Genomic DNA, 25,606 nt, shown 5'->3' on the forward strand with positions numbered 1-25,606 from the left:
GAGAGAGAGAGAAAATGAAATTCCGTTTTGTGTTGCGCAATATATCCCAATACTCGACGCAGTAAGAGAAAAATCGAGAAACGTGATGCAATTTTTTTTTTTTTTTTTCAAGATTCGTTTAGCTCGCGACGCCGTCTAATTCGATGAAAAATAATCTCTCTTCCTCTCTCTTCCCAAATTATTTTAATATCTCTGTCCAAGGTGACGCTCAATGAAAAAAAAAGAGAATTCAAACCGTACTTTTTTAATATCGAACGAGTAAAAAGAGATAAACATATACATACACATAAATGTCTATAGCTGTGCGCGGCACTTTTATATATATTTTTTTAAGAATACTCATAATGTGGATTTTTTAGTATGGGATGAGGAATAGTGTATTAAACGTACAAAATGCGGAAAGTCTGGATATAAAGCTGCGTCTCGCCAGGTTCGATTCAAAGTGACGCAATAAATCTTCATTATATAAATTTAAATATATATATATATATATATATATATATATATATATATATATATTTGCCTTCCGCGTTTTACACAATTTACATTTACGTTTAGAACCCATGTGACCTTTTTCCACTCTTTATACATACGTTATTATACACAATCGCATAAATCGAATACGCGTAGAATTATAATAGTGTAATAGTATTTTTTATGTCAATTATTTTATAATTTTTTTAGATTTTAGTTGTATTTTCTGTAAGTTTGCGTCAATTAAGTACACTCATGTAAAAAAAAAAAATTGAAGAAGAGAGATATTCTGATTTCTCGAATATTCGTCCGGATGACTTTTAGGGACACTTGCCAAACTCACGCGCAGTTTCTACAATCGCCCGGTCAATCAAACTGGAACGTACATATCTCTCAATGATAGTCCGATTGAGGGAGGTAACTTGAAATTCGAGATGACAATGAGTGGTCCTCTCGAATGTGGCCCTGCATAAGGAAGGCGCGTCAATACGCTCTCCTTCTACTCTCCCAGCAAAGACGATCCAAGGCGTTTTCCCCGTGTGTGCTAAACCAGGCCATGCATGTATAACATTATTATATCGATTACACAAAAGAAAATAGCTACCTTTCCTAACGATAACGCGACTCTACCATTCGCGTATACGTTCTATATATATGTACAACTGTTATTACGTGTCAAGCGTATACCCGGATTGTATATTCGACGACGATCGAAGGAAGGCAACTTTTTATTCGCCTGTAAAGGGTGCGAGGGATGAGGCAGAGAGAGGAGACAGAGGGAAAACGGAGATCAACCATTGCGTTGCCCGGATAAAATATATCATCGTCCCCGTATCGATTTCTATAAAAATAAATTACTACATTTTTAGAGGCATTGCACCAGACTTTTCCTTCTGTCTGTCCGCCCATCCAGCCATCCATCCATCCGTCCGATTTCGCATCATACGCAAAATTTGGGCCATCACATATGCGCATTGTCGCAGAGATTTGCGCGGTAATCTGCATTCGATGCGCGCGAGCGCGATTGAATCGTCAGGCATAATGAAAATTTAACGATCTTATTATATATATGATAAACTAAAGTAATGTTAAACTCGATAAATATCGAAATAGATTTCGCGCAGTCACCGCGTATCCAGGTACATTCGAGTTACTACATACGCGTAAGTCAATCGAATTTTTGTAGGAATAAAAAAAAAAGCTACAAAATTTTTGTCAGACTCAACACGTCTTAAGCGTTGTAGAAATTTTTAAAACAGCAATGGCCACGATCATTCGTATCGAATACAAACACTTGCGATAATTACTCGTATCCGGAGCGCAGTGAAACATGCAATGGGAGAGTTATATATATATTTCTAAATCCTGCATTAATGTAGGTTTTTTTCACGAAATAGTTACGTCACATTGCTAATAGTTCCGCGAATGCTCGGAATCGAGAGAGGTAAGACTTTATTCGAATTTATTACATCAACTGCAACTATTTATACAATTAAAGTATCTTCTCTTTCTCTTTCAACAATAAGTTTTTACAATAGTACAACGTGTCCAGGTACTATTGATGGAAAGGCGAGAAAATGCCCGCGGAGATACAGCGAGATAGATAAACCGTGATCTAGAGTTTCATTATCCTAAGAAAAATTGGAGATTTCTTTCTTCTCTTTCTCCAATCATTCAAAGGTCACCGGTATCGATAGAATCGGTAAAATGGGATTTGTCGTCTCGACTTCCAACGCCGTTGCCATACAATCACTAGCAGCCTCCACTTCACCCAACGATTCCAACACCATTCCCAGATTGTACCTGAAAAAATGCGACATTTCTCATACTTTTTAATAATTTCCAACAGTAAATCATATCGATAATATATATAAAATTAATTAATGTTGAATAAAAATGACAAAATATATGAATCGACTCTATTAATATCTTAATGATCGATTTACCGCGACGATTTTTAAGATAATCGATAATGTAAAATACAAATGTTCCAATAAGCTATCATTAATGAATCGTTATAGATAATATCATACTACGATATATTGCATTTAATTTTAGTACGATTAATTAAAGTCATATAATACCAAGTCTGATGGGAGTTTGGATCGATCTTTGCGGCATCCCTCAAGGTCTTCTCAGCCAGTCTTTGGCTGCCCAAATAATGATATATAAGACCCTGCAAATATATATTAATATAATCTGATATATAAGAAATTACAGTAGATTGATAAATTTTTCTCTATAATAATTATAAAAGCGATTACAATGTATAAAATGTATATAAAAAATCGCATAAAATATATATGTTTGAGAATTAATATATGCAATATGACAATTATTACCAAATGTTGTAAACTCTTTATGTGTGAAGGATTAATTGAAACAGCATTTTGGTAGCATTGCTTCGCTTCCGTATATTCCAGCTTATATTCATGTAAAAGGCCACGCTACAAAGAGATAATTGCGCGTGATTATCAGCATTATATAATAATCTTCTGGTGAATCATTTAATCTGAGAATTCTTAAACATCAAGATTCGTAAAAGTGAGAAGCCTCGCGAGCTATTATACCGTGTACATAATATGGTGGCTCAGTGGAAAGATATTGGTAGCTTCTTGGAGAGACAGAACGGCGCCATTTGGCTGATCCAAAATAAGAAAAACCTCTGTGAGTAAGAGCCAGATTTGTAGTTGCAGCAACCACGCTCTTTGAGGTCCTGGTTTTGGTGTAAACGAGCTAATCGACGAAGCGACTTCAGAAAGGGCGTGCTCGACTCTTGAAGCGGCTAGCGATTGTGCATGCAGAGAACCTTATCGAAAATTGTCATCATTTAGTCAAAAGTTTGTGTTTTTTATGTTGAAATCAATAATTAGATTTCAGAGTTTAATAAAACGCATTACGGGATACATTAAAAAATAAATATATCACGAGTTATACGATTAAATTTTTTTTTGTAAAATTATATAATTTAATCATTATAGTCATTTTTCTATTAATCGTTATTTGATTCGCATTAACTCACTAGAATCTTTATCAGACATCTCTGATGTATAAAGTTGAAAAACACTTCTAGTTTCGCTACGCCTCTCGCTTTGCTGCTCATTACAATTAACATTTGTCTGATCCTCGTAGAGATTTTTCCACAGATGTAACATGTGGCTGATGGTGTATAACGCGTCGACACCGCCAATACTTCGTAATTCAAGATGTGCTTTCACATAAAGAAAATTCAAATTGTCCGGATATTCTTCCAATACACTGTTTATTACGTGCAAAGCCTCGGAATATTGTTTATGCGCTGACAAAAGTAACGCGAATAAATGCAACGACGGAATGTGTTCTGCTCGTAAATTCAGCGCAATCTTCACGTGCACAATAGCGTCTGTTATCTGTCTGTTTATCGCATACTCGTGAGCCAGGTAATACTCGGCTAGATGATCATTTGGATCACACTGTTGCGCTCTATTAAAAGAAAAAAACAATCTTTTATTACAAGGAAAAATTCACAAAAGTGAATCTTTTTTAATATGCATCGACCTTCGTTCGAGCTTCGTTACATACTTCTGAAAGCAATCCAACGCGGTATTCGTATGATTCACTTTATCCTGTTTCACGATCGTATTTGCGGAAAGCATACTGTGACCGATTCCAATATATAGATGACATCTGGATTGCATCCCCTGTGGACTCGCAGTCTCGCGTTGAAGTGCTTTCTGACTCCATTCGATACCTTCGCTTATCTGCTCATAAACAATTTGAAAATATTTTTTTAGATTCTTTTAGATCTTATAGATAATAAAATGTGAAAAAAGAGAATATATTATTTACCATATTTAATTGCTCGTAGCACAGCCTTGCAGCCAACAGACAAGGCATTACTTTTTGAGATGATAGTCTTGCCACTACTTTCAGAACTCTATACGCGTGCATATATCTTCCCATACTTATCAGGCATAGTGCATATTGCGTCCATACATGCGCCTCTTCGTGAGAAAATTTCATCGCTCTTTCGAAAGACTGTTAGGAGACAATGAATAACAATGAGTTTTATGATAAAACAACGATAGTGTAAAAATAAGATTTGATAAATAAAAAACCGTCTTAACTTCGTGTAGGAGTTCCACTTGACTCCATCTAACGACGACGACCGTGAGCAGGTCATAGACAGCGGTGGCATTTTCGAACGCATGTATCCGGGCTTCCTTAAATTCGGGTGATTGGCTGAGAACGGCGTCTCTCACCGCCATGGCCTCGCTGATTAACAATAACAAAATCGTTTCCTCATATTCGTTTCGCGGAACAAACATATTCGGTCCCGCGTATTTCTTTGGTTTCCATGGCGAATCCGATGACGAGTGGTGATTTGTTCGTCTATTACTCACGGCAACTAACATCAACATTGATGATATTTTCTTTTCAATAGAAACGGATGAGACTTTTCGTTATAATTACCGTACCCGTTGTGTCGCCTTGTCCCTCCGGTGCCTTGTAATCGGCGCCGCTTATGCCACGCAACAACACTTCTGCCAACTGTCTCGTCAGCGTTACTCGCAGACTCTGAGTGGCTGTAGATTCAACAGCGGATAAAACTTCCCTACAAGAATCGAAAGAGATTATACAACCATTTATAGAGCTAGGTGAAAATAATGTTAATAAACGTTATATATTAAACATACAAGAGCTTTTTTAATGATTAAAAAATTTATAGATTCTATAAAGTATAATTTTTATAATAAACACATCAAGATTATATTACAAATTGCGTAATTTATATACACCTGTAACGATTAATGGCGGCTTGTATATTGCCGGCTTGAATGTACAGTATCGGCGCTCTTTGCAACGCGGTTTCCAAGATGGGGCCGACATGTTTTGTAGTGCAAACTGGCGACTGTGTGGAACCTGTACAGATAACATAATGTTAAAGAATGAAAGCTGCTCGCTGTTTGTGAAATTGAGCCTATCAATTACCTGTATTATTTGTGCTTATGGTGGAAATACCATTTTGTTGCTGCATAGCGATTTTATCCTGCTCTTGCAAATACACTAGCGTTAAATCGCCAGAAATCTCGTAACACTTGATTATTTGCTCATGCCATTCTGCAATCTTGTATTTCGACTTGGAGTTTGGTGGCAGCCTTTCAAGACAGAGACCTGAATCAAACAACAGTTTATAGTATCAATCAAAAGCTACTGATACATTTAATGTAGATTTAATAGATTTAATATAAAATTAAAATTAGTCTAAAATTTCTAGTGCTCAAAAATGATTAAAAAAATATACTTTACAAAACTTATATAATTATATTTATAATTTCATTCTTTGTCATTAACAAAGATCTCTCTGTACTCATCCTTCCCGTAAATTCACTGCGACAATAAATTAAATGCATTTGTTAAGAAAACAAATAGAGATAAAACTAAGTTTAAAAAAAAACAAAAATTAAATTTTTATTTAAAAATTCGTTATTTGAAAAAATTATTCTTTGTGAATTTTTTCTATAAGTATTAAACATTGTGCACAAAAATGAAATAACATGCTGCTATACATTCTTGTATAAATCTAGCCAAAGCATATACAAGCAGACTATTCTATATCTTAATACAACAGATATTATTATATAAGTGTGCAATATATATGATGTGCACATTAGTAACTTAGATAAATTACTAAATAAGTATAAGCAAAATGAAGCAAATAAGCGTACAAACCTTTGATTGCATATGATTCTGCTATAATGCGCAGTCTTCGGCAGGACAAATGTTTGTCTGTGTCTAAAGTAAACAATCTTTCTTTTTCTAAATGATATATGGATCAGTAATAAATAAATATACTAGATAATAATTTTACAAATTAAATAAATGTCTAATTAATTTGTTGTTATGTAAAATTAGAATCGTGCGTAAACACATGTTAATGAAAGGACAATATACGTGATAGAATTGTCCAAATATATTGTTTCAAATTATAATATCTATTATAAAATATCTATGTTTGATATGATTTTACAAATAACGAATAATATATTTTGAACCATATAACTATGAAACTTAAAAACTACTGTTAAAAGAGAAAACAGAGAAAACTATAAAAAGCAAGCTGTTAATGTGTACTTTTTCAAATATTACACTAAAACATACTACACTATTGTCAGAAGAAAGAAAGGAGCTATAATAGTTATCAATTGCAAACCTTTAATTGCATATGATTCTGCTATAATACGTAAACTTCGACAAGGTAATTGTTTTTCTGTGAGTGTATCTAGTTCGGCTTGCTGATAGTGGTGAAGCGCATCCTCATACATTCCCATTGCATAATGAAGTTTTCCAAGTAGCAGGTGGGCATCCAGTACAACTAAAGCCTGAAATATATTGCAAATTATTAAAAGAAAAATTTTATATTGCATATATACAACTAATTTTTATTCCTCCATTTATGTTTCTTTCTTACTTTAATATTATAATACCTGTTTATCTTTTTCATTAGCAGCTAATATCAAGTACTTTCTTGTTTCCACTAGTCCATTTCGAGCCTTGCTGATATTGGCATCTATCGGTGGAGTTTGCTCTAAGAAACTCTCCAATCTTCCCTCTCCACATAAAAAGTTTGCCAAACATTCTGTCATGCAAAATAAAATTGTTATGACATTTCCTTCTATGTTTATGCAACTATGTTCAAACATTGAACAAATTTTATCAGATATTTATCAAATATTTATCGATATTCGAAAGAAACATGACATTTAAAAAAATATTTAGGAAAATTTATCAATTCTATTGTGATACACATGAGAGAAAGATAATACATTGTATAAAAATCAATTCTTCTTCATTCTTTGCAATGCAGAAAAGCAATTATATGATGATGCAAAAATATTGTAATTAAAGATACGTGATACTCTATATATAATTAAATAAGATGAGTGTGACATTTACGCGAACTCTACAGTTGTCCTTGATCTTTATACGATGTGAGATGTTTTTGAGCGCGAACGGAAATGGCAGGATGTTGAAGCGAAGATAACCTTTCGCGAGGTGAGAGGAACGGATCCTTACAGAATCACAGAAAGATAAAAGTGATGAATATATTTTACCGTTGCTGGGGTATTGGACTTTTAGATGTTCCGCCAATTCTATAACCTTTTTCCAGTTACCCTCCTCGCGATTCCGATCGATCTCGGATTCTATACGGAGGGTGTGACCCTTCTTGCTCGTCATCGTGGCTACGAGCGCGGACGCGGATGAGTACGAGTCAGCTGGCAACCCGGACTTCAATCAGTGGCGAGCGGCAGCGTGGATACGGCGATATATTGATCATCAGTGACACTTCTTCTCGGTACGCGATCACCACGAACGGTCATGACCATAACTGTCCGATCTGAATGGTATATATTTATATACCGTGTGGCAGATGTGCCGCTGCCACGTGCGCGTGGCAAACAGTGACAAGTTAGTGACAACTGTCACAAACGTCACATAGGCTAGGCCCTTCGTTTCCCCACTCAAGATCCGACCGAATGGAAATTTGCATATAAAAACTTTTATCCACAGAGAAATCAACCAATCACGCATATCCATACAATACACGCGATACAACGTCCTTCATGTCGTGATTGGCGGATCTCTTTATGTATACATTTTGCGCGGTTATATAAATCTGCGCGATAAATTTTTAAGAACTGTTCAGCATAGCTGTGTTATAATTAATGTATAAAACCAATTTTAACGTAAAACATGCAATAGAGTTGCGTTCGAAAGTCTACTCGTCAGAACAAAAAGAATAGATTGATATATTAAGAGTAAGAGTTCCTTATTCTGATTGATTAATCAAACACTTCGGATAAGTAGATTTTTAAACGCAAATAAGTATATTTTATACTATATATTTGATTGGTCGATTTATCTCTTAAAAGTGCATAGATCTTTCTGTTTCTTTTTACACTCTATATTTTCTTTTCCAAAGTCTGAACATATTAGAGTTATTAATATTAGAGTTATTGAAATACTCGAGTATTTTAATTACTTCGGATATCCGTGCGTGTCGAGTATTTCCCGTCTATCTGGTTACTTTGAAAAAAAATACAAAATAGATTTAACAATCTTGTATTATATTTTCTTTCAGTTTCAAAATAATTTAACAAAGATATATTTTTTGTTTTTTTTTATCACATATTTAACCTAAATTGAAAATAGTATATACAATATATATATATATATATATATATATATATATATATATATATATATATGACATAGATGTAAAATATATAAAGGAAATTTATCATCTTCTGTTACGTACTATAATTTTTCCCGAGTAATATTAAATAATTTTCCATAACGTTCTTTCCATTTTGTTCGTACGTCAGCTATATCATGCTATATAAAAAGATAAAAAAAAAAGAGAATGTATGATATCTTCTTTAAAAATACATTTTAGATTATGTGAAGAAATATATGTGAAAGCATATGTGTAAAACCTGTAATATGTGTACACCCCGTTGCGTGAGTACAATCAGTTCTTTTATTCCATCATTTGTTATATCCATGTAACTTATAGAATGCACAGGAGCGTCGAATAATTTTCTAGCACTTAATTCCCATGCATTATTCGTCAATTCGAAAATCAGAACTTCCTGACCGTAAGTGCCGAGTAATATCTCGTTTTGACCATCCATATTTATGTCTGCTATGCAACAGCACAGAATGCAATCCGACGATTCGCTGCCGCTTAATATTATATCCCGTTTCATGCCATGTTCCAAAATATTTCTGGTAAAAAAAAAAACAAGTTCTTGTATTTTAATACTTTGTAATACATAAATTACTTACTCAAAAACAACAGCGTTACTTGTACTTGAAATAACAATGTTTAATTTAGGGATGTCGTCTGCAGGAATACATTTTTCAGCTTCAACTAGAATATTTGGTAATTTTATTAGCTTCAGAATTATACAATATTATATAAATGTGTAATGTTTCCTGAAATATTTACCATTGGCGTTTATGAATGCTGGTTTATCAATGATATTTTGCTGGGGGAATACTATCACACTAGGTACAGGCTTATCATATCTCAATAGCCAACTTTGAGAAATTTGTAGATCCATCACGTTTATCACGGCAACTTTGACTAGACCGCATTCACAACCAACGGCGGTGACTCTCCTAGATTAGTATTTAATATATGTATAAGATTAGCAAGTACAAAATACTATTGAAGTGACATAAGAGTGAAACAATTTTTGTTTATAGTACAAACCGTTTATAATTGTCATAATAATAAATATTAATCCATAACGCGATTGCTCGTAGGTCATGTAGCTCTGGAAAATATTTTTCAATGGAGGACTCGCTATAAACGTGACTTAATTTATCCTCCCTTATCATATGAATTTTATTATCGCTTCCGGATATTAACCAAACTAGCTAGAAATTTTTATTTGTATTATCATAAAGTATATGTATAATATGTTAAGCAACTTACTGACAAGAAAAACATGTATCATCTTATTAATTTACCTCGTGTGTAAAATTTGATTGTGGTAAAACAGTATGATATAAGTGGTAAGGAGTATATGATAGTTCTACCATCAGACAATTCTGAGCTATAGCTTCAATTGAACTACCTTCATCCCCTTCACCATCTATCGCACCCTCTGTGTATATATTTAGGTACCTCTCGATTGTGTCTGTGCTTGTTTTCATAATTGTTATTCCTATCACGAAACTATCTCCTGTGTCTGATTTATTATAAGCATCAATGGAGATAATTTCTGCACCACCTGAAAGAAAGAAATAGAAAATAGGTAATCAAATAGTTGTCATTCTAAATGTAAGGTGTATTGTGTCCAATTTAAAAAAAAAAAGACAATCTTTAAGTATATAATAGTTTACATACTGGGAATGTACGTAAACAGTAGTTCCTTTACCATAGGCCTCAGAAATTCTGTCATTTGATGATATTCGCAGGAATAAATCTTTCTCTTCAATGATGCAACTAACAATTTGTTGGAACTACTGGGAGAACATAATTTAGTCATCGAATAGATGTTTCCCTGCGATGCCAGGGAAAACCAATGGGCATCTGTGAGATTGCTCATCATCTCGTAAGCTGCTAGATGAAAAAGGTATAGCTTTCAATGAGAAGAAATATTCGTAAAAGAAGGTAAAGAAGAAATGTTGATCTCAAGTATACACCAAATAGAGGTTATATTTATTATGGTCAACCATCGTGTATACATTTATGTCTATGTTTATCGAGAGAAACTTGCTTTTTGTATATTATTTTATTCTTTTGTGATCATATCAATTAATTCCGTATCATCGATCCAAAGTTCAATTCATTTAATTATACCAATTATACAAGTATACACTGATTTATATGCAAAAATATCGTATAGAAATGGGAGAGAAAGAGAGTCTTCCTTCTATTCGATGACATAAGAGTCAGGAATATGATAGATATACCCCTCCAAATCCAAATTCTAAATACGTGTTAATCTCTACATGAAGATACAAAAAAAAGAAGAAAGAAGGTTACGTTCCACTTGGGAATCGCAATTTTGCAACGCCTGTGAGATCATCTTTCATTCTTGTTGTTTATCGAAAGTTAAACAAAAACAGATAATGCTCGGGAGCGTTGCGATCATCAAGTGGAACGTAGCCAGAGCACGGAGTTTCGTAATCGCGTCTCTCGCAATCGGCAATCGCTTTGCCTTGGGAGAACCTGCGATGACGTGATCCGTGATCCATGAAAGTGGGTGTGTCTACGACTGCGACGACTCAGTAACCGGCATTCGTACAAGTCGGACCTTCTATCCTCTATCTCCGTTGATTGTTAATCAGTTTCAATTTTCCCACCGAGTTAAGAAATCTCAAAGTGAGGAGGCTAAGAGCTAAGAGAAACCTACGAGCGTTGGCTTGTTCTTCATCACGTCATCGCTCATCTTGGTAATGTATCTCTTTGCCATGTATGTCCTCATTTCCTTCATATATAATTTTTCTTTCGTATTATTGATTTATTATCATTTAAAAAAAAGCTGTCATCTCTCTCTCTCTCGAGTTTTCTATCGATGATAGATTGCCAGGTTCAAGGATACGCAAAACACAATCTTCATTTTTAATGTCAATATAAACATAAATTAACAGAATTAAACAGAAATTAAATTTAATGACATTTATACCGGCTTTGGATGGCTACTTTATCCTTTGTCATGTAGCGATTACGTCGCTCTTTACGTGAAACGTCAAATCGACAATTGTCGATTCAACGAACGTCGATGTATAAGTAAAAAAAGTATGACGCATTCCATCGCACTCATCGTACAATTTTTGTTTTACAGAAGGTCTCGTGTAATTTTCTGCCGATCGATACATCGAGAGAAGAAAAACAACCATGTCGCAACAACAATATTATCCATTCAAGGTACGTAAATTCCGTCTTGATGGAATCATCGCCTCAAATGTGATAATTAGTAGCATCGATCTATTTTCGAAACATGTACAACAATCATCTGTATTTTTAACGTTAGTCTAGTTCTGCGAGTCGATTCACGTTCTGTCAAAGTGATGACTAATCGCGCGCGAAATAAAATTTTTCGCGAAATAAAATCAAATTAAAAAGAAATGTTAATTATAACTTCTGATATATAGCTATTAATTAAAAATACTAATTCTCATAGAAGTAATTTTATGAATTTTTTCTAATTTATATTGATTCTAAACAACACTTAAATTATAATTTTAATTTCGGAGCACAATTTTTTTTTTTTTTTAAGTAAAAATGTTTGTAAAAATACTATAGAAGATTTCATAAAATTCAATTATTATACCAACATGTACGTACATTACGTTCCAGTGCACTCCGACTGTTTATCCCGCTGAGCCATTTGACGCGAACGCAGACGCTGCTATCTTGCGTAAAGCGATGAAAGGCTTTGGTACGGATGAAAAGGCGATCATTGATGTGATTACAAAAAGAGGCATAGTACAAAGACTGGAGATCGCGGAGGCGTATAAGACTCTCTATGGAAAGGATTTGATTAGCGATCTAAAGAGCGAACTGACCGGGAAATTGGAGGATGTTATCGTTGCTCTTATGACACCATTGCCACATTACTATGCCAAAGAGCTGCACGATGCAGTGAGCGGCATGGGTACGGATGAGGAGGCAATCGTCGAGATTTTGTGTACTCTCAGTAATTACGGCATTCGTACGATTGCTGCGTTTTATGAGAATTGTAAGATTTTTGCCATTTTGATTTTTTATGCATGTTTATAATTGACGATCTTTTTAATTAATTAATGAACATATCTATTACAAACAGTATATGGCAAAACGCTTGAGAGTGATCTGAAGGGTGATACATCTGGCCATTTCAAGAGATTATTAGTGTCTCTCGTACAGGCAAACAGGGATGAAAATCAAGGTATTGATCATGCTCAAGCTGCTGCTGATGCTCAAGCGTTATATGAAGCTGGTACGTGATAGCAATTTCTTATACCTAATCTGGGAACTAAAATTTTTGATGTATTTTATAATATAACATACATTTTTTAAACTTGAACTCTTTTGTGTAGGCGAAAAACAATGGGGCACAGATGAATCACAATTCAATGCGATTTTAGTATCACGAAGTTATCAGCAATTGCGGCAAACGTTTATTGAATATGAAAAAATATCGGGACATGACATAGAAGTTGCCATAAAGAAGGAATTTTCTGGCAATATTGAGAAAGGCCTGCTTGGAATAGGTAGGTAGTTTCCCGCGCACATATAAGCGCACATTAATTAATTATGTTTTATATAAAAGCTGTCATAAATGTGCAATATTGATAATAATATGTACAAATCATTCGCAGTTACTAATTTTATAATGTGATTGGTCCTTGTGTTTCTTACAAGCAGAAATGTATATATGTGCTATAAAATCAATTAATATAATTAAAAGAAACAATCGAAAGAAAAGTTTTTTTTTATGCATTCTTTTTAGTTCTGCTTAGATGAGAATAATTGTGCGTTTCAGTGCGAACACGAGCAAGCGGTTGAAATAGCAGTTTAATACAAGGAAAACGATAAGCCCTCGATTACATTATGGAATATCGATAACCCCGTGATAATATAAAATGATATCACGAATCAAAGTTTCCGTGAAATGTATACCTGGCCCTCCTTTCGCATACATTTTTTTCGCTTTCTGCGAGTTTTTATAAAACAATCGAAAAGTATTTTTTCAAAGCAGAGGCAAGTCACTACCTAGCAGGATTTTACATATATAGCTTTTATCTGCCCATTTGTAGAAAGTTATTAATGTGATTATTGCTGAGATTGCCGATTAATTCTTAGATATTTTTAAACACAAACATACACATTGTATATGACAGATCTTAGCGACATAAAATGTAGTAGGCATCACCCAAATTTTTCTTTATCTCACGCACTATTCTCCTTCACTTAATAATATCTTGTCGATCTACGTGTGATATTTCCGATTTTGTTATAAAAAGGATATTTCTATTATGCAATAATTATTGAAGAGCATAATTTAGTTAAATTCCATAAAATGCATGAAAATGGTGTGGACACACTTTTCAGAGCCTATATATTATAAATATCTCCCGACGCTGCATGCGGCAATTATTAACAAATAACATACAAAAAAACATTCATGTTACTTATATCTGTACACTTTATATACAAGTACAGTAGAGTTGAATTGAGTACCTTATGAATGTAGTATCTTGTAGCATGGAAAGCATATACTCTCTTGTGTTAATTTACTCCATGCTATTTCTTCATAGATTATTCATTAATACACCTCTAATATATACATATATATAACATTGTAATTTCTGATTGACAGTAAAATGTGTGAAGTCAAAGGTTGGATTCTTTGCTGAACGTTTGTATACCAGTATGCATGGCATAGGCACGAAAGATCGAACGCTAATTCGTATCATTGTATCTCGAAGCGAAATTGACTTGGGTGATATTAAAAAGGCATTCGAGGAACGCTATGGAAAATCACTAGAAAGTTGGATAGCTGTAAGTGTATTCTCTAAATATTATGTTTTTTTCCAAAGAAGCTTCTTCACATAATTCAAATTTTACTATTTATAAAAAATTGTTTGTACTTAATTATTGTATTAATGAGTGTATATATTATAGGGAGATACTTCCGGAGATTACAAGAAGGCACTTCTTTCTCTGGTTTCCACATAATTTTGATGAAGCAATTAAAGCTTAAATACTTTGTCCTATTTACGCATGGTAATTGTATCTATAAAAAGTAACTTTTTTATATACGTCTGCACAGATTCCATGTCACAACTTAATGTCGCTTAGTGTTCTAATAAAAAATTAGAGAGAAAAGAGAGTGCATTTTTAAATATTACTTTTGTAATACTTTTTGTGTGTGCAGAATCTCTATTGTATTTATATTTATTATATGTTTTAATATTCGGCATTCTAATCTTCAAAAAATAATTATATGCTTTTAATATATATACATGTATACTTTTTATTGTTTTATAAATTTTTACTTTCATCAAGAATTTATATAAAGAATCTCAAATTAAATAGATATAGGAATGAGAAATTAATAGGAATAAAATCAAGGAAAACATTCTATGCTGTTTGTTTTTTCTTGCCTTGTGTTACGTATATATAAAGAAAAAATATATATACATATCAACAGTATTATAAATAATAACTTGTAAATAATATAATTTAACAGAAAAATAAAATTTAAATATTCAACATATTTATCAAACTAAGTTTATTTGAAAGCTAATTTACTTTCATATTTATTAAAATATTAATTAATGTAAGCATTAATGGAGATTATTTACATGTATAGACATGTATAAAGTTATAAATCAAATAACATGTAACTGTAAGGTAAATTTCAGCGTTTTTTTCCGCTATTGCCCCTATATAATTATATCTTCTCTTCCTTTTCTTACTTAAAATCAAAAAATAAACATTTTCTGTACATGTACCATTAGAGTAATAGTAGGAACCATTAAATATTTTTCTATTCTTTGTGATTCTCTCCATATTATACTTTGTGTATATATATATATATGAATAAAATTATAGCTATACTTTAGATTGCATTAATTGCACATGTAATTAAATATTTTTTGTTTTAAACGGGGAGCACACACTTTTGCATAAGCGCATAACTATAAGCATAAGGAAATTGATTGGTTCATTTCCTTATGCATATATTTGTGGACCAATCAATTTCTTTATGTTTATGATTATGCGCTTATGCAAAAGTGTGTGCTCCCCGTTTTACTCTTCACTTACATTGCTTTTTACTGTATCATCGTATCAATGTATATGTGAAAGATTTATGCGATTTTCATTTTATGATTGCATGGAGTAAAAAAAGCAATGCAAAAGAAAGAACATTGTAAAAGCAAAATAAGAATAAAAGTAAAGAATGGATTATAAAATAAACAATAGATATTTGGAAAGAGTAAAACTCTTCTCGAAACAAAAACTTTAAAAAAATTTTGTTGCATTTTATCTTTTACTTCTCATTCTTCACTTCTTTTAGTCGAAGACTTCTTCGAGGAGCTAAAAATGGGAAGAGATTGATTCAGTATATATTTTATAAATATTACATTCGATATAACATTAATGGAAATAGAGTAGAACCTCCATTATCCGAATAAATAAATAAAAGTGTCTGGATAATTTCCAGAGATTAAAAAATTTTTTGCATATACATATATACCACAGATATATATTTTGAATTTCATTTATTTTGTGAAAAAATTATACAAAAATAACAATAAAACACAGACATATATAACAATTATATTTGTGCAAAATTTTATATATATATATATATATATATATATATATATATATATATATATATAATATGCACACAATTAAAAAGGATCTTCTTCTCTCCAATGGGTAAATCTCAGCAATCTGTCGGAAGATTGCAAAACAAAAATTATAGTAGATTATTACAATCAATCCTGGCTCTCAATCAAGTCTGCATTAAACTTAGCAAAGTTTGTAAATATAATATGGCAACACATATATTATGATGGTATAGCAAAACATAGTAAAATCTGTCAAACAAATATCACACAAAAATTTTACTCGATTTATAGCGCCAATTTATATTAAACTGTGCTATGAGTTCACTTAATTTTTATCGTTTATGTTTTTTTACTAACAAATTTTTCTATATTGTTAAAAACCAGCAACATCAGGCACGAAACCTTGTATAAAAAAAAATATATATATATATATATATATATATATATATATTTGTTTGTGTAATGTTACAAATGCTTTAAACTAAAATATGGTACTCATCTTTATGATACATAAACATTGTAGGAAATTCCTGCTTCAAGTAAAAGAGGAAGATCTACATAGGAAGATATTTACTCATTATAGATAGCAGAAAATTATATATATGTATAAAATTAATTCCACACACATTAATTAATAAAACATATTAAAGTAAATATCTCATTAATGTAAAACAAATTATTGCACACAAAAAATCGATATTTATCATATATTTAATTCAGATAAGCATATAAAAAGGATAAATTATTATTTCTGGGAATTCTTATTAAAGATGATATTTTAATACACGATCTGTCAAATATATTGATTTAATAATTATTGTCATCAGTTAACTGATGTTTATGTTATAATAGAGAGATTAAGATAACATAATGTATATAATAAAATATTAACTATATGGTACTCGGATATCAGAATGGTTCTACAGTATTTCAATTTGCTATAATTTTTTAAATATTAAGTTATTGACCTGATTCGGTAAAATCAATTTTTTTTTGTCTTTTTTTAGGTTGACCAGAAAAGGATTGATATGCGTTAAACATTGCAGGCATTTTCTTAAAGTGTCTTATTACTGGTGTTGTTAATATAGTGTCAATAAGTGGCCATGGTGTTCTAGGTACAGTTTGAAATATTGCAGATTGACAAACCGTATGTAAATCAAAAACATTTTTCCTGAAAAAATATATTTTAAAAACATATACTCTCTTATTGAAAAATTTTATATTTTAATGTATATATATATATATATATATATATATATATATATATATATATATATATATATATTAATGGATTAGGAAATTGTTATATTCATATTTATACTTACCCAGGTTCTTCAACTTGCTTATAAACATATGCAAATGGTCCTCTTTGTGGGACATGGCGCATAATATATCGACCAGAAGACAAGGATGATAATCCTTCAATTATATTATGTAGAATACTTAAAGAATTTTCTATTTTAACATTATAAAGTCTTCTCATCTCGTTGCTTAATGATGTTGTAGTGTGTTTTTCTATTTGTATTATTTCTGAAGTATCTGCTGCTATTCTAACTACAATAATGCAAAAATGGTTGTTTAATATAATAATTTTGTGATATAATCATTCGTGTAATTGTAATACCTCTAGCTAACGAAGTCTCTGGTCTAAATATCAATGACGCCCACTGATGTGATACTTCTTCAAATGTTACGGCTTCGGCTCCGAGTCCTAGCTGATGCTCCATTTTTGGTGTTAACATTACATACTGCGATTTTCGATTTGGCAATACCTAACAAAAATGATTACTTTTGTATCACAATTTGATACTGATTAATAATTAATAAAATTTTGTTAATTAATATGATATACATGATATTATCCTAGTGATATCCTTACCTCTATGCCATCCATTTTTGTACGAACCAACATCTGATATGTCTTCACATCATGTTTCCCTACTTCATAATTCAGAGATTCCGTTGGCCCTATTGTGAAAAGCTTGTACATTACATTTGTTTTGGTATCGTTTGTTTCATTGTCATTTGCTGAATCACCCAGTTTTTCCGATTTTTCCGCATCTGTGGAATACAAATCTTCTTCATAGATTTTAAGATAATCATTAAATTCAGCACTACATTCCAAATCAGTATTATCTATATCCGAATGGACTGCGGCTTTTTCAGGTTTATCTTCTGTTGTGTGTTGCATTCTGAAATAAAATAAAAATTATGATACATTCATAATATATTCGAATTTTGTATGATATTATTATACTTTACAACTCTCACTTTTCTTTAAACATTTCATTATTAGCATCAGCAAAACAGTGCCTAAGGATGTATTTGTATACCCAAGTGTTTTTTTGCGGTATTGTGGCAAGGCTAGACGGTATTCTTTTATCGATGTAAACAACATTTTTCCCATTATGCGATTTTATTACAATCGGTATGATCCACGAATTCAAGTAATACAAATCAGTGTTTAGTAGGCATTTAAGACCACTAGATGATATAACAAAATCCGCTTTGGTTTCCATCGCAAGATTCTCGCAATACGTATCATCGCTCACAGGTAATCTGAAATAGTGCGTCACTTTGTTATGCGTGACGCATTGATATTTGTTAAACAATATTACAGGATTTACGTTTAACATACTCGGTCGATCGAGCTTTGGCCACATCATTTTAGAAAAAGATCCCTAAAAAGATAAGAAATGATAAATCTATTCAAATTTAACATATACATTTAATATTTGATTAATTAAACATCAATGATTGTCTGTAATAATAACTCACTAATTTATGTAAACAAGATATAAATTTTATTTCAATGCTTTTCTTAAACGTTGAATTAATTTGTTGCATCGAAAGTGATATATTTTTAAATTCAACATAATATCTAGGTAGTTTTTGAAACTTCTTCATCTTTGTGTTCCATTTAGATATTATAAATCTTTCATATTTAATTGGCCAATTGAAACTGTCATTCCATTTGCTCTTGGCAAAGTTTAAAAATTCTTTCTGTTCTTCGAATATTTTGTCTTTCAACTCCTAGAAAAAGTTGATTCCAATTGAGAAGCAAAAGTCACACAATAAAAACTTATCAAATTATATTCGTAACTGAAAATTAATTAATCCATTTTGTCTTTATTTTAATTCTATTTGAATGAGTACTATCAAGAGAAATTTAAAATATTACATACTATGTAAGATTCCATCTCTGATTGTTCTTCCTTGCTCAACTCCTTCTGTTTATTGTTGGATAATTTTAATAAAACACGAAGACACATATTTTGTTGAACCTTAGTCAAACAAGATCTTTTAGGAAAATTAAATGGTAATTTTCTTATGCCAGGCAGATATGGCCTTTTATCTTGGTTTTGTTTACTATCAATATCAACATTCTTTTTTTTCCTATTTTTTTGTTTGTCATCGATTTTTTGTTCCTCTTCTTGCTCTGTATCAGTGAGAGGATCTTCGGAGAGAAATTTTTGTATCAATTCCATATTAACATTAGCATAATCTTGTTCAATATCTTCAAACGGATCTGTAAAATCATCTCTCATAATCCTATACATCGCACTCTCCCGTTCTAATCTCTCGTCTCTGATGAATACATCATCTATTATGTCTTCTAATGCAGGATTCCTACAATATTGTATTATTACAGTCAAGTTATATTTAATAATTGTAAAATGCAACATGCACGTATATGTGTAGAATAGAAAAGAAATAATTCTTTTATCTTGTATGTATTGACACTCAGTTTATACATACCAATCGATTTCCTTGAATCTCTCCATATCTGAAGAATATTATTCGTTCGTATAGTTTGCTAATGTAAATTAACGTAACGTATCAAATTTGATATTGTTCGAGATAGTCTGAAACAATAGGTAAACAGGACTATTCATGTTTTAAAAAATTTAAAACAATCTTTCATTTATTATGACTATAGACACAGTAATATGTTTATGATTAAGACTGATCTACAATAATGTTATTACACATGTCAGCTTGACAAAAGATAAAATATTTTAATAAAATATTTCTATGATATATATTTATATATAAACGCATGTTTATTCACATTGAATCTGCAACATTTTCTCTCTTTCTATGAAATATACGAACACTATTATCGTGCGTTCAAAAATCTTCCCTGTGGAGTAAAGTAAGTTTTACTTAACCAATCAAGACAAAAGGAGCAAAGATTTCTTTGTTCTAATTGGTCAATTAAATGTTACTTTATCTTATAGATAAGATTTTCGAACGCATCCTATGTAGAGATTATGCAAAAATGCACATAAAAAAATATATTTCATTACAAAAATATTTATGTACATGCATAAATTAAAATTTTGTCTTTCTAGAAAATCTAATTTTCATTCTAATAGAGTTGTTTGAATAAAAATCGCTGTGAGCGACTGTCTCTTATCTCTTGATTCGAGTTAACGTCAAACACGATACAAGCGATTTTGGTACAAAATGAATTTAGGAAGAGTGGCTAACGTTAACGTTTTCCGTAAAGTCCGACAGCTCGGTAAGTTTTATTCGAAATCTACGATAGTTTTGAGCGTGCATCTGCTTTATTTTGTGAATTGAACTGAATTTTCTTAACATAACCTAGAAATGTTTTTACATAATCTCTTTTTTGAGCAGAAAGTATATAAAAATTTAATGGATATATTTTTCTTGAAACGTTTTAATTACGTTTTATCGTAAGTTAAAGTTTATTTTTTATCATAATATTAATAAATAGTATTTTTATAGCAGTGCACAATATTGTATTATATATATTATATAAATATATGAAAAGAAAACATTGATTTAACATAGAATTAAATTTGTGGTACGTCAATATATGATTTTATTGCAGAGACATTGGTCAAACCTGGTAGCTTGTTCCAAGTATGCAAATATAATCCAACGCATTTTCCCAAATCTATTTCGAGTCTTGCAAACCTGAATCGTTGCATAATACCTAATGCAAATCATTATTCAAGATGCCGCATCTTGTCCAAGGTTCGCAGTTATAACAAATTTATTTTAATGAAATAAGAATAAGCGCACATTTATATAAAACAATATTACATCATTCTTTTCAGTTTCCTGTACAATCAACAGTCAGTGTGACTCCAACTCGTGCGACAAGCACCCACGGTGATCATGTACGCTTGTGGCTAATAGAAAGAATAGTGTCTGCATCTTTCTTGTCACTAATACCTGCTGCTCTGCTCTTCGAAAATAAATTTATTGATATAATATTGGCAACTGCCATTGTCATACACACACATTGGTAATTAACTTTTTCTATTCAATGATATTATGGAAATTGTGCTTTTTTTAAATTTTTTCTTCAAATTTCTTGCATATTGTATAAGATAGAAAATTTGAGAATACATTTTTTTTCAGGGGATTGGAAGCTATCATACTTGATTATGCACGGCCTATTGTGGTAGGCACAGTATTTCCAAAAGTGGCGTTTTTCATGTTAAATATACTTTCTGCCGCGACTCTTGCTGGTCTGCTTGTGTTAATTTACAATGGTCCTGGTCTTACAAAGATCATTAAACAGGGCTGGGCAATAGGTAATGATAGAAAGAAACCACAATCTGAGTAGACATTATAACTAAAATACAGAAATAATTTGTTTATGTTAGTATAGAAGAATTATTTGAAAGAGATGATAGCTTGTAAATTATTCGAGAATAAATTATTTACTATATAACAACATGTATATTACTTTCTTTCTCTTATACTTGTAATTTTGAACTGCTAAATATCTAATTTAAGTATATTGTAAAAGTTTGCACTTTAGAATTGCACTTATATGTGTGTATAATGGGCTAAAGAAAGATAATTTATTGCATATTAATTATATTACAAATCAGTAATAACAAATATTTCTCATTATTGTCATTAACACATATATATAATAAGTATATGAATAGAGCGTGCTCTAATAGGTCAGAATAGATAAGTTGAATGAATTTTATTTGTCAGCAACTTTGTCAATAAAAGTTGCCAGTTTCACATCCCTCTGTGACAAACCATTCACATCGTGAGAAGACAGAGTAATATTTACTTTATTATAAACATTGAACCATTCGGGATGATGATCCATCTTTTCAGCTTGTAAGGCCACTCTTGTCATAAATCCAAAAGCCTAGAAATTAAAATATATAAGTAACATAATGATTATATATAAATATTAATATACAAGCATACAAATATACCTCATTGAAGTTCTTAAATAAAAATTCTTTATAGATTGCATCTCTGTCTGATTGAATAGTCCATCCTGATGAGAGCAGTGGATTCAAATTCTGCTCTCTTTCCTCTGGAGTAAGTTTATTACTCTAATAAAATTAACACATAGTTATAAAAAAATTTAGTTTATATAAATTTTAATAAACATCTCTTATACAATTACAATCAAAGATAGTTTGATTATTTTATTTTACTCAATCGCGAAATATGGTAATATTTTTAACGTACGATAAATGTTTTATTAACATACATATTTATACGCAAAAACAACATTTTGTGTAACAAGTGGTCGGCTGCATCTGTACCACTTTCACTACCAAATGATTCGTTTGAACACAAGTAAATCTATATCAAAACGTCTTTAATTGTTTGAAATTTTATCGCCATTCGATTTAAACATTCTTTTTTTCAACTGGAAAATTCTAATGGATCGCTTACCATTTTTGCTCTCTTCAAAGTAGCGGATAAATCTCTGTGTTTCACAATACGCGATACGCACTTTCGAAAGTGATTCTTTCCCCTTCCCTCTATCAATCGCGCGGTCAATAAGGCTATCATATCGAAAGCTTATTATTCCGTGTATATAATTTCAAGATATTGGATTCTTGTACGGAAAAGCTTAATTGTATGATTAATAATTTGTTATTTCGGAACGAATTAAAAAATTTGTGTGAGATGATTAACTTCCGATCTCTAAATGCTTCTCTAACCTGTACGATGTCAAGGACAAGCCGAATATAATATTAGTATGGAGTTGATAAGAGTAATGCGAATAACATCTTGAAAAAAAAAAGAAAAAAATTTTATTTTTATTTTAATTCAAATACTTAAAAGAATTTATTTAGTAAAAAGATCTCTTTCTCATCATCTGTGATTTTAATAATATTCTTCAAACTCCTTGAAAAGATATATAAAATGCAATTTGTATATTCTTTTATTAAATTCATGTCAGAGTAATAATATTGAAATATGTATATTTCGTGTATTTACATAGTATTTCATCAACACGAGTTTATGACTGTACAAAATATCTTTCACATACATATTTGAGACATTAAAAAAATAAAATTATATTGTCAACTATATTGAAAAAAATCTTTTGCATAATCATTGATTGGATTTTCCTGATTTCTTTCCTCTTTTAACAAGAGATACTGGAGAAGGCAATGGAACTTTAAGCATAATAGTATTCTTATCCTTCTTAGAAGACACTGCTCCAATGATTTTCACAAAATTCATCAGTTTTTTCATACCAGTTTTCCTTTTAAGTATAACTCGAAACTGTTCAAGATCCAGTTCAAAGTTTGAAATTATCAGTGCAAGGATCAAGCAGTGCACAAGACCTTTATCTTTCATAATATTTGGTCTTGTTCTGTAAAAGAAATTCTTTTAAAATCTCTTTTCTTACAACTGATGCATTTAATCCAAACTTACCGTCCGTTCGCACTGGGCACGCTATATGTGTCAATGATGTGCTGATTTACTTCTTCAGAAACTGGACATACGACAACATCGCGTTTCTTCATATCCTTCAATAACATGTCGCACCATGTATTAATCATATCAATGTAGAGTAAGAGAGCAACTTTGTTTACATTGTCTGGATCCGATTGAATAAATTTTAAACTGTGTGTAAAAAATTTACTCTTCCTATATGATCAGAAAAATATAGTCATATAATAGCATTGTAGATTTGAATATAGATAAAAACTTAGAAAATAATTTGAATTACCCTTCTAGATTTCCATTAAGAACTTCCATTGCATGTTCATATAACATTTCTAGTTTACTCCTTGGAATAATGTCATATACATTATATACATCTTTAACATTAGTTGCTTCCCTGTTACATGGTGGTAGAATTGTATTTATGATAGAATCATCAGTTTGTAATTGAATTGATAAATCTAGCCTATCGATTTCAACATCTGCCAAAAGATAAAAACAGGTTAGTAGATTTTGTATGAAATATATATATATATATATATATATATATATATATATTATATATATATATTTATTATTAAATATCAGTATTAAGCATGATTTTAAATGATGGTATATATAGACATATCGTTGTAAAATTTAATTATATAATAATAAAAAAAGTCTTACTTGACACTGTTTTCTCAAGTTGTCCCTTGACAGAATTAACATCCACTTTCATTCTTTCAAATTGCTCAGTTCTACGTTTGACTTTTTTTGATCCAAATTGTTTATTCAATACAACAATCTTTTCATCAATATTGTTCTTGTTGTCTTCGATAACAGGTTTCTCAAGTACCGGAGTTACCTGCCATCGTTCAGTTTCAAATAATCGTACTTTGCCTGTTCTTTTATTATGGAGTACCAGCATCGTCCGTGTCGATTCTTTTTCAAAATCTGGTCTATATCCTTTATATACAATCTGTCCATTTGATAAGGCCAGAACAGTTTTATCTTCCTTTTGATCACGAAATAAACCACATGATATCTCCTTGTCCTCTTCATCCTTAAGCTTACCATTCTGAAAGTTCACTATACGACAAAGCTTTTATTTATATTTATATAAAAGTCCATCTGAATGATCTTTTTCTCTCAAATTAAATAATCAAATGAAAACTGAGATAAAATGGTGATACTTGAATGTAATTATTATAATACATGTGCTCAAAATGTAATAATAATGCGACATGTCTATCTTACCAATAATAGGTTGAATTTTATTAGGTTGCACAATCACATCTTCGATAACTGCTTTGAGTCGCTTCATTTTTCACTTAATCAGATATATTGATATCATAAGTATTTTCGCGCGTCACGTATAGGTTATGTCACTGCCTTGCATGCTCGTAGCGTGAGATTTTCCGACGCATGTGCGTCTCCTATTCTATTCATGTAATTGCGTATGTATGCATAGATGCGAGAATATATGGGTCTTGTTCCAGGATTCACTACCAGTATTGAAAATCTATAATTCTTATAACGTATATTATAGATTTCTTTTTGATTGGTCAATCATTGCTAATAATCCTAGGCATAGATCGATATG

General features: G+C 31.2%; 7 protein-coding genes across 13 annotated transcripts; 2 read left to right on the plus strand and 5 right to left on the minus strand.

Moving 5' to 3' along the window:
- Nucleotides 1–1,909: 1,909 nt before the first annotated feature.
- Nucleotides 1,910–8,022, minus strand: LOC126857439 (tetratricopeptide repeat protein 7B). 2 transcript variants are annotated; one of them, XM_050606866.1, is made up of 15 exons: nt 7,569–8,022; nt 6,942–7,093; nt 6,668–6,836; nt 6,187–6,249; nt 5,446–5,628; nt 5,253–5,376; nt 4,932–5,068; nt 4,581–4,861; nt 4,303–4,491; nt 4,036–4,214; nt 3,497–3,936; nt 3,045–3,283; nt 2,817–2,921; nt 2,559–2,650; nt 1,910–2,277 (listed from the first exon to the last, which is right to left on the minus strand). In XM_050606866.1, exons 1-15 carry the CDS (start codon nt 7,690–7,692, stop codon nt 2,145–2,147), a joined length of 2,610 nt encoding a protein of 869 aa, XP_050462823.1. In that variant the 5' UTR covers nt 7,693–8,022; the 3' UTR covers nt 1,910–2,144. The 2 variants fall into 2 exon arrangements, with proteins under 2 accessions (XP_050462823.1, XP_050462833.1); XM_050606876.1 differs by lacking the exon at nt 6,187–6,249.
- A 539-nt stretch (nt 8,023–8,561) lies between these two features.
- LOC126857558 (KICSTOR complex protein kaptin-like) lies at nt 8,562–11,083 on the minus strand. 3 transcript variants are annotated; one of them, XM_050607143.1, is made up of 8 exons: nt 10,942–11,083; nt 10,373–10,585; nt 9,994–10,256; nt 9,734–9,900; nt 9,467–9,639; nt 9,304–9,388; nt 8,952–9,243; nt 8,562–8,850 (listed from the first exon to the last, which is right to left on the minus strand). In XM_050607143.1, exons 2-8 carry the CDS (start codon nt 10,575–10,577, stop codon nt 8,773–8,775), a joined length of 1,263 nt encoding a protein of 420 aa, XP_050463100.1. In that variant the 5' UTR covers nt 10,578–10,585; nt 10,942–11,083; the 3' UTR covers nt 8,562–8,772. The 3 variants fall into 3 exon arrangements, with proteins under 3 accessions (XP_050463100.1, XP_050463090.1, XP_050463080.1); XM_050607133.1 differs by having other exon boundaries at nt 10,373–10,588; nt 10,942–11,070; XM_050607123.1 differs by lacking the exon at nt 10,942–11,083 and having other exon boundaries at nt 10,373–10,935.
- Nucleotides 11,084–11,237: 154 nt separating this feature from the next.
- LOC126857573 (annexin B9) lies at nt 11,238–15,103 on the plus strand. Of its 2 annotated transcripts, none has more exons than XM_050607179.1 (7): nt 11,238–11,424; nt 11,820–11,899; nt 12,332–12,713; nt 12,801–12,953; nt 13,054–13,227; nt 14,337–14,518; nt 14,642–15,103. In XM_050607179.1, the coding sequence occupies exons 2-7, from the start codon at nt 11,870–11,872 to the stop codon at nt 14,693–14,695; spliced, it is 975 nt and encodes a 324-aa protein (XP_050463136.1). In that variant the 5' UTR covers nt 11,238–11,424; nt 11,820–11,869; the 3' UTR covers nt 14,696–15,103. The 2 variants fall into 2 exon arrangements, with proteins under 2 accessions (XP_050463136.1, XP_050463127.1); XM_050607170.1 differs by having other exon boundaries at nt 11,240–11,424; nt 11,817–11,899.
- Nucleotides 15,104–15,240: 137 nt separating this feature from the next.
- LOC126857470 (uncharacterized) lies at nt 15,241–20,446 on the minus strand. Of its 3 annotated transcripts, XM_050606934.1 has the most exons (10): nt 20,393–20,446; nt 20,080–20,186; nt 19,506–19,950; nt 19,099–19,353; nt 18,592–19,001; nt 18,200–18,512; nt 17,945–18,092; nt 17,646–17,874; nt 17,289–17,491; nt 15,241–16,060 (listed from the first exon to the last, which is right to left on the minus strand). In XM_050606934.1, exons 2-10 carry the CDS (start codon nt 20,103–20,105, stop codon nt 16,014–16,016), a joined length of 2,076 nt encoding a protein of 691 aa, XP_050462891.1. In that variant the 5' UTR covers nt 20,106–20,186; nt 20,393–20,446; the 3' UTR covers nt 15,241–16,013. The 3 variants fall into 3 exon arrangements, with proteins under 3 accessions (XP_050462891.1, XP_050462886.1, XP_050462900.1); XM_050606929.1 differs by lacking the exon at nt 20,393–20,446 and having other exon boundaries at nt 20,080–20,377; XM_050606943.1 differs by lacking the exons at nt 19,099–19,353; nt 20,393–20,446 and having other exon boundaries at nt 20,080–20,377.
- Nucleotides 20,447–20,617: 171 nt separating this feature from the next.
- LOC126857619 (succinate dehydrogenase [ubiquinone] cytochrome b small subunit, mitochondrial) lies at nt 20,618–22,036 on the plus strand. The gene is made up of 4 exons (XM_050607252.1): nt 20,618–20,845; nt 21,182–21,327; nt 21,411–21,601; nt 21,718–22,036. The coding sequence occupies exons 1-4, from the start codon at nt 20,791–20,793 to the stop codon at nt 21,923–21,925; spliced, it is 600 nt and encodes a 199-aa protein (XP_050463209.1). The 5' UTR covers nt 20,618–20,790; the 3' UTR covers nt 21,926–22,036.
- Nucleotides 22,037–22,144: 108 nt separating this feature from the next.
- On the minus strand, nt 22,145–23,303 carry LOC126857646 (probable pterin-4-alpha-carbinolamine dehydratase). Its single transcript, XM_050607297.1, has 3 exons — nt 23,014–23,303; nt 22,542–22,664; nt 22,145–22,471 (listed from the first exon to the last, which is right to left on the minus strand). The coding sequence occupies exons 1-3, from the start codon at nt 23,131–23,133 to the stop codon at nt 22,298–22,300; spliced, it is 417 nt and encodes a 138-aa protein (XP_050463254.1). The 5' UTR covers nt 23,134–23,303; the 3' UTR covers nt 22,145–22,297.
- A 190-nt stretch (nt 23,304–23,493) lies between these two features.
- Nucleotides 23,494–25,603, minus strand: LOC126857569 (uncharacterized). Its single transcript, XM_050607157.1, has 5 exons — nt 25,261–25,603; nt 24,691–25,092; nt 24,308–24,503; nt 24,010–24,225; nt 23,494–23,947 (listed from the first exon to the last, which is right to left on the minus strand). Exons 1-5 carry the CDS (start codon nt 25,325–25,327, stop codon nt 23,683–23,685), a joined length of 1,146 nt encoding a protein of 381 aa, XP_050463114.1. The 5' UTR covers nt 25,328–25,603; the 3' UTR covers nt 23,494–23,682.
- Between the last annotated feature and the right edge of the window lie 3 nt (nt 25,604–25,606).

The sequence above is a fragment of the Cataglyphis hispanica genome, chromosome 2 (genome assembly GCF_021464435.1).
Source record: "Cataglyphis hispanica isolate Lineage 1 chromosome 2, ULB_Chis1_1.0, whole genome shotgun sequence".
NCBI classification, from domain to species: domain Eukaryota; kingdom Metazoa; phylum Arthropoda; class Insecta; order Hymenoptera; family Formicidae; genus Cataglyphis; species Cataglyphis hispanica.

What these genes read in the sequence shown, in the direction of transcription:
- LOC126857558 (XM_050607143.1), bottom strand. Translation starts at nt 10,577, where the DNA reads ATGATGAGCAATCTCACAGATGCCCATTGGTTTTCCCTGGCATCGCAG. An exon ending in AATCAAATTTTACACACGAG is followed by an intron (nt 9,901 to 9,993) that starts GTAAATTAATAA and finishes AAAAATTTCTAG; the next exon opens with CTAGTTTGGTTAATATCCGG. An exon ending in TATTATGACAATTATAAACG is followed by an intron (nt 9,640 to 9,733) that starts GTTTGTACTATA and finishes ATACTAATCTAG; the next exon opens with GAGAGTCACCGCCGTTGGTT.
- LOC126857569 (XM_050607157.1), bottom strand. Translation starts at nt 25,327, where the DNA reads ATGAAGCGACTCAAAGCAGTTATCGAAGATGTGATTGTGCAACCTAAT. An exon ending in TAAAATTCAACCTATTATTG is followed by an intron (nt 25,093 to 25,260) that starts GTAAGATAGACA and finishes TTTGTCGTATAG; the next exon opens with TGAACTTTCAGAATGGTAAG. An exon ending in GTGCCCAGTGCGAACGGACG is followed by an intron (nt 23,948 to 24,009) that starts GTAAGTTTGGAT and finishes TTTCTTTTACAG; the next exon opens with AACAAGACCAAATATTATGA.
- LOC126857646 (XM_050607297.1), bottom strand. Translation starts at nt 23,133, where the DNA reads ATGATAGCCTTATTGACCGCGCGATTGATAGAGGGAAGGGGAAAGAAT. An exon ending in CTTTGAAGAGAGCAAAAATG is followed by an intron (nt 22,665 to 23,013) that starts GTAAGCGATCCA and finishes TAATTTTATTAG; the next exon opens with AGTAATAAACTTACTCCAGA. An exon ending in TATTTAAGAACTTCAATGAG is followed by an intron (nt 22,472 to 22,541) that starts GTATATTTGTAT and finishes TTTAATTTCTAG; the next exon opens with GCTTTTGGATTTATGACAAG.
- LOC126857573 (XM_050607179.1), top strand. Translation starts at nt 11,870, where the DNA reads ATGTCGCAACAACAATATTATCCATTCAAG. An exon ending in TGCTGCGTTTTATGAGAATT is followed by an intron (nt 12,714 to 12,800) that starts GTAAGATTTTTG and finishes TATTACAAACAG; the next exon opens with TATATGGCAAAACGCTTGAG. An exon ending in CACTAGAAAGTTGGATAGCT is followed by an intron (nt 14,519 to 14,641) that starts GTAAGTGTATTC and finishes TATATATTATAG; the next exon opens with GGAGATACTTCCGGAGATTA.
- LOC126857439 (XM_050606866.1), bottom strand. Translation starts at nt 7,692, where the DNA reads ATGACGAGCAAGAAGGGTCACACCCTCCGTATAGAATCCGAGATCGAT. An exon ending in CATAAGCACAAATAATACAG is followed by an intron (nt 5,377 to 5,445) that starts GTAATTGATAGG and finishes TTATCTGTACAG; the next exon opens with GTTCCACACAGTCGCCAGTT. An exon ending in GGGACAAGGCGACACAACGG is followed by an intron (nt 4,862 to 4,931) that starts GTACGGTAATTA and finishes TGTTGATGTTAG; the next exon opens with TTGCCGTGAGTAATAGACGA.
- LOC126857619 (XM_050607252.1), top strand. Translation starts at nt 20,791, where the DNA reads ATGAATTTAGGAAGAGTGGCTAACGTTAACGTTTTCCGTAAAGTCCGA. An exon ending in GATGCCGCATCTTGTCCAAG is followed by an intron (nt 21,328 to 21,410) that starts GTTCGCAGTTAT and finishes CATTCTTTTCAG; the next exon opens with TTTCCTGTACAATCAACAGT. An exon ending in ATTGTCATACACACACATTG is followed by an intron (nt 21,602 to 21,717) that starts GTAATTAACTTT and finishes ATTTTTTTTCAG; the next exon opens with GGGATTGGAAGCTATCATAC.
- LOC126857470 (XM_050606934.1), bottom strand. Translation starts at nt 20,105, where the DNA reads ATGGAGAGATTCAAGGAAATCGATTG. An exon ending in AATGAAATGTTTAAAGAAAA is followed by an intron (nt 18,513 to 18,591) that starts GTGAGAGTTGTA and finishes ATTTTATTTCAG; the next exon opens with AATGCAACACACAACAGAAG. An exon ending in AAGCAAGTTGAAGAACCTGG is followed by an intron (nt 17,492 to 17,645) that starts GTAAGTATAAAT and finishes ATATTTTTTCAG; the next exon opens with GAAAAATGTTTTTGATTTAC.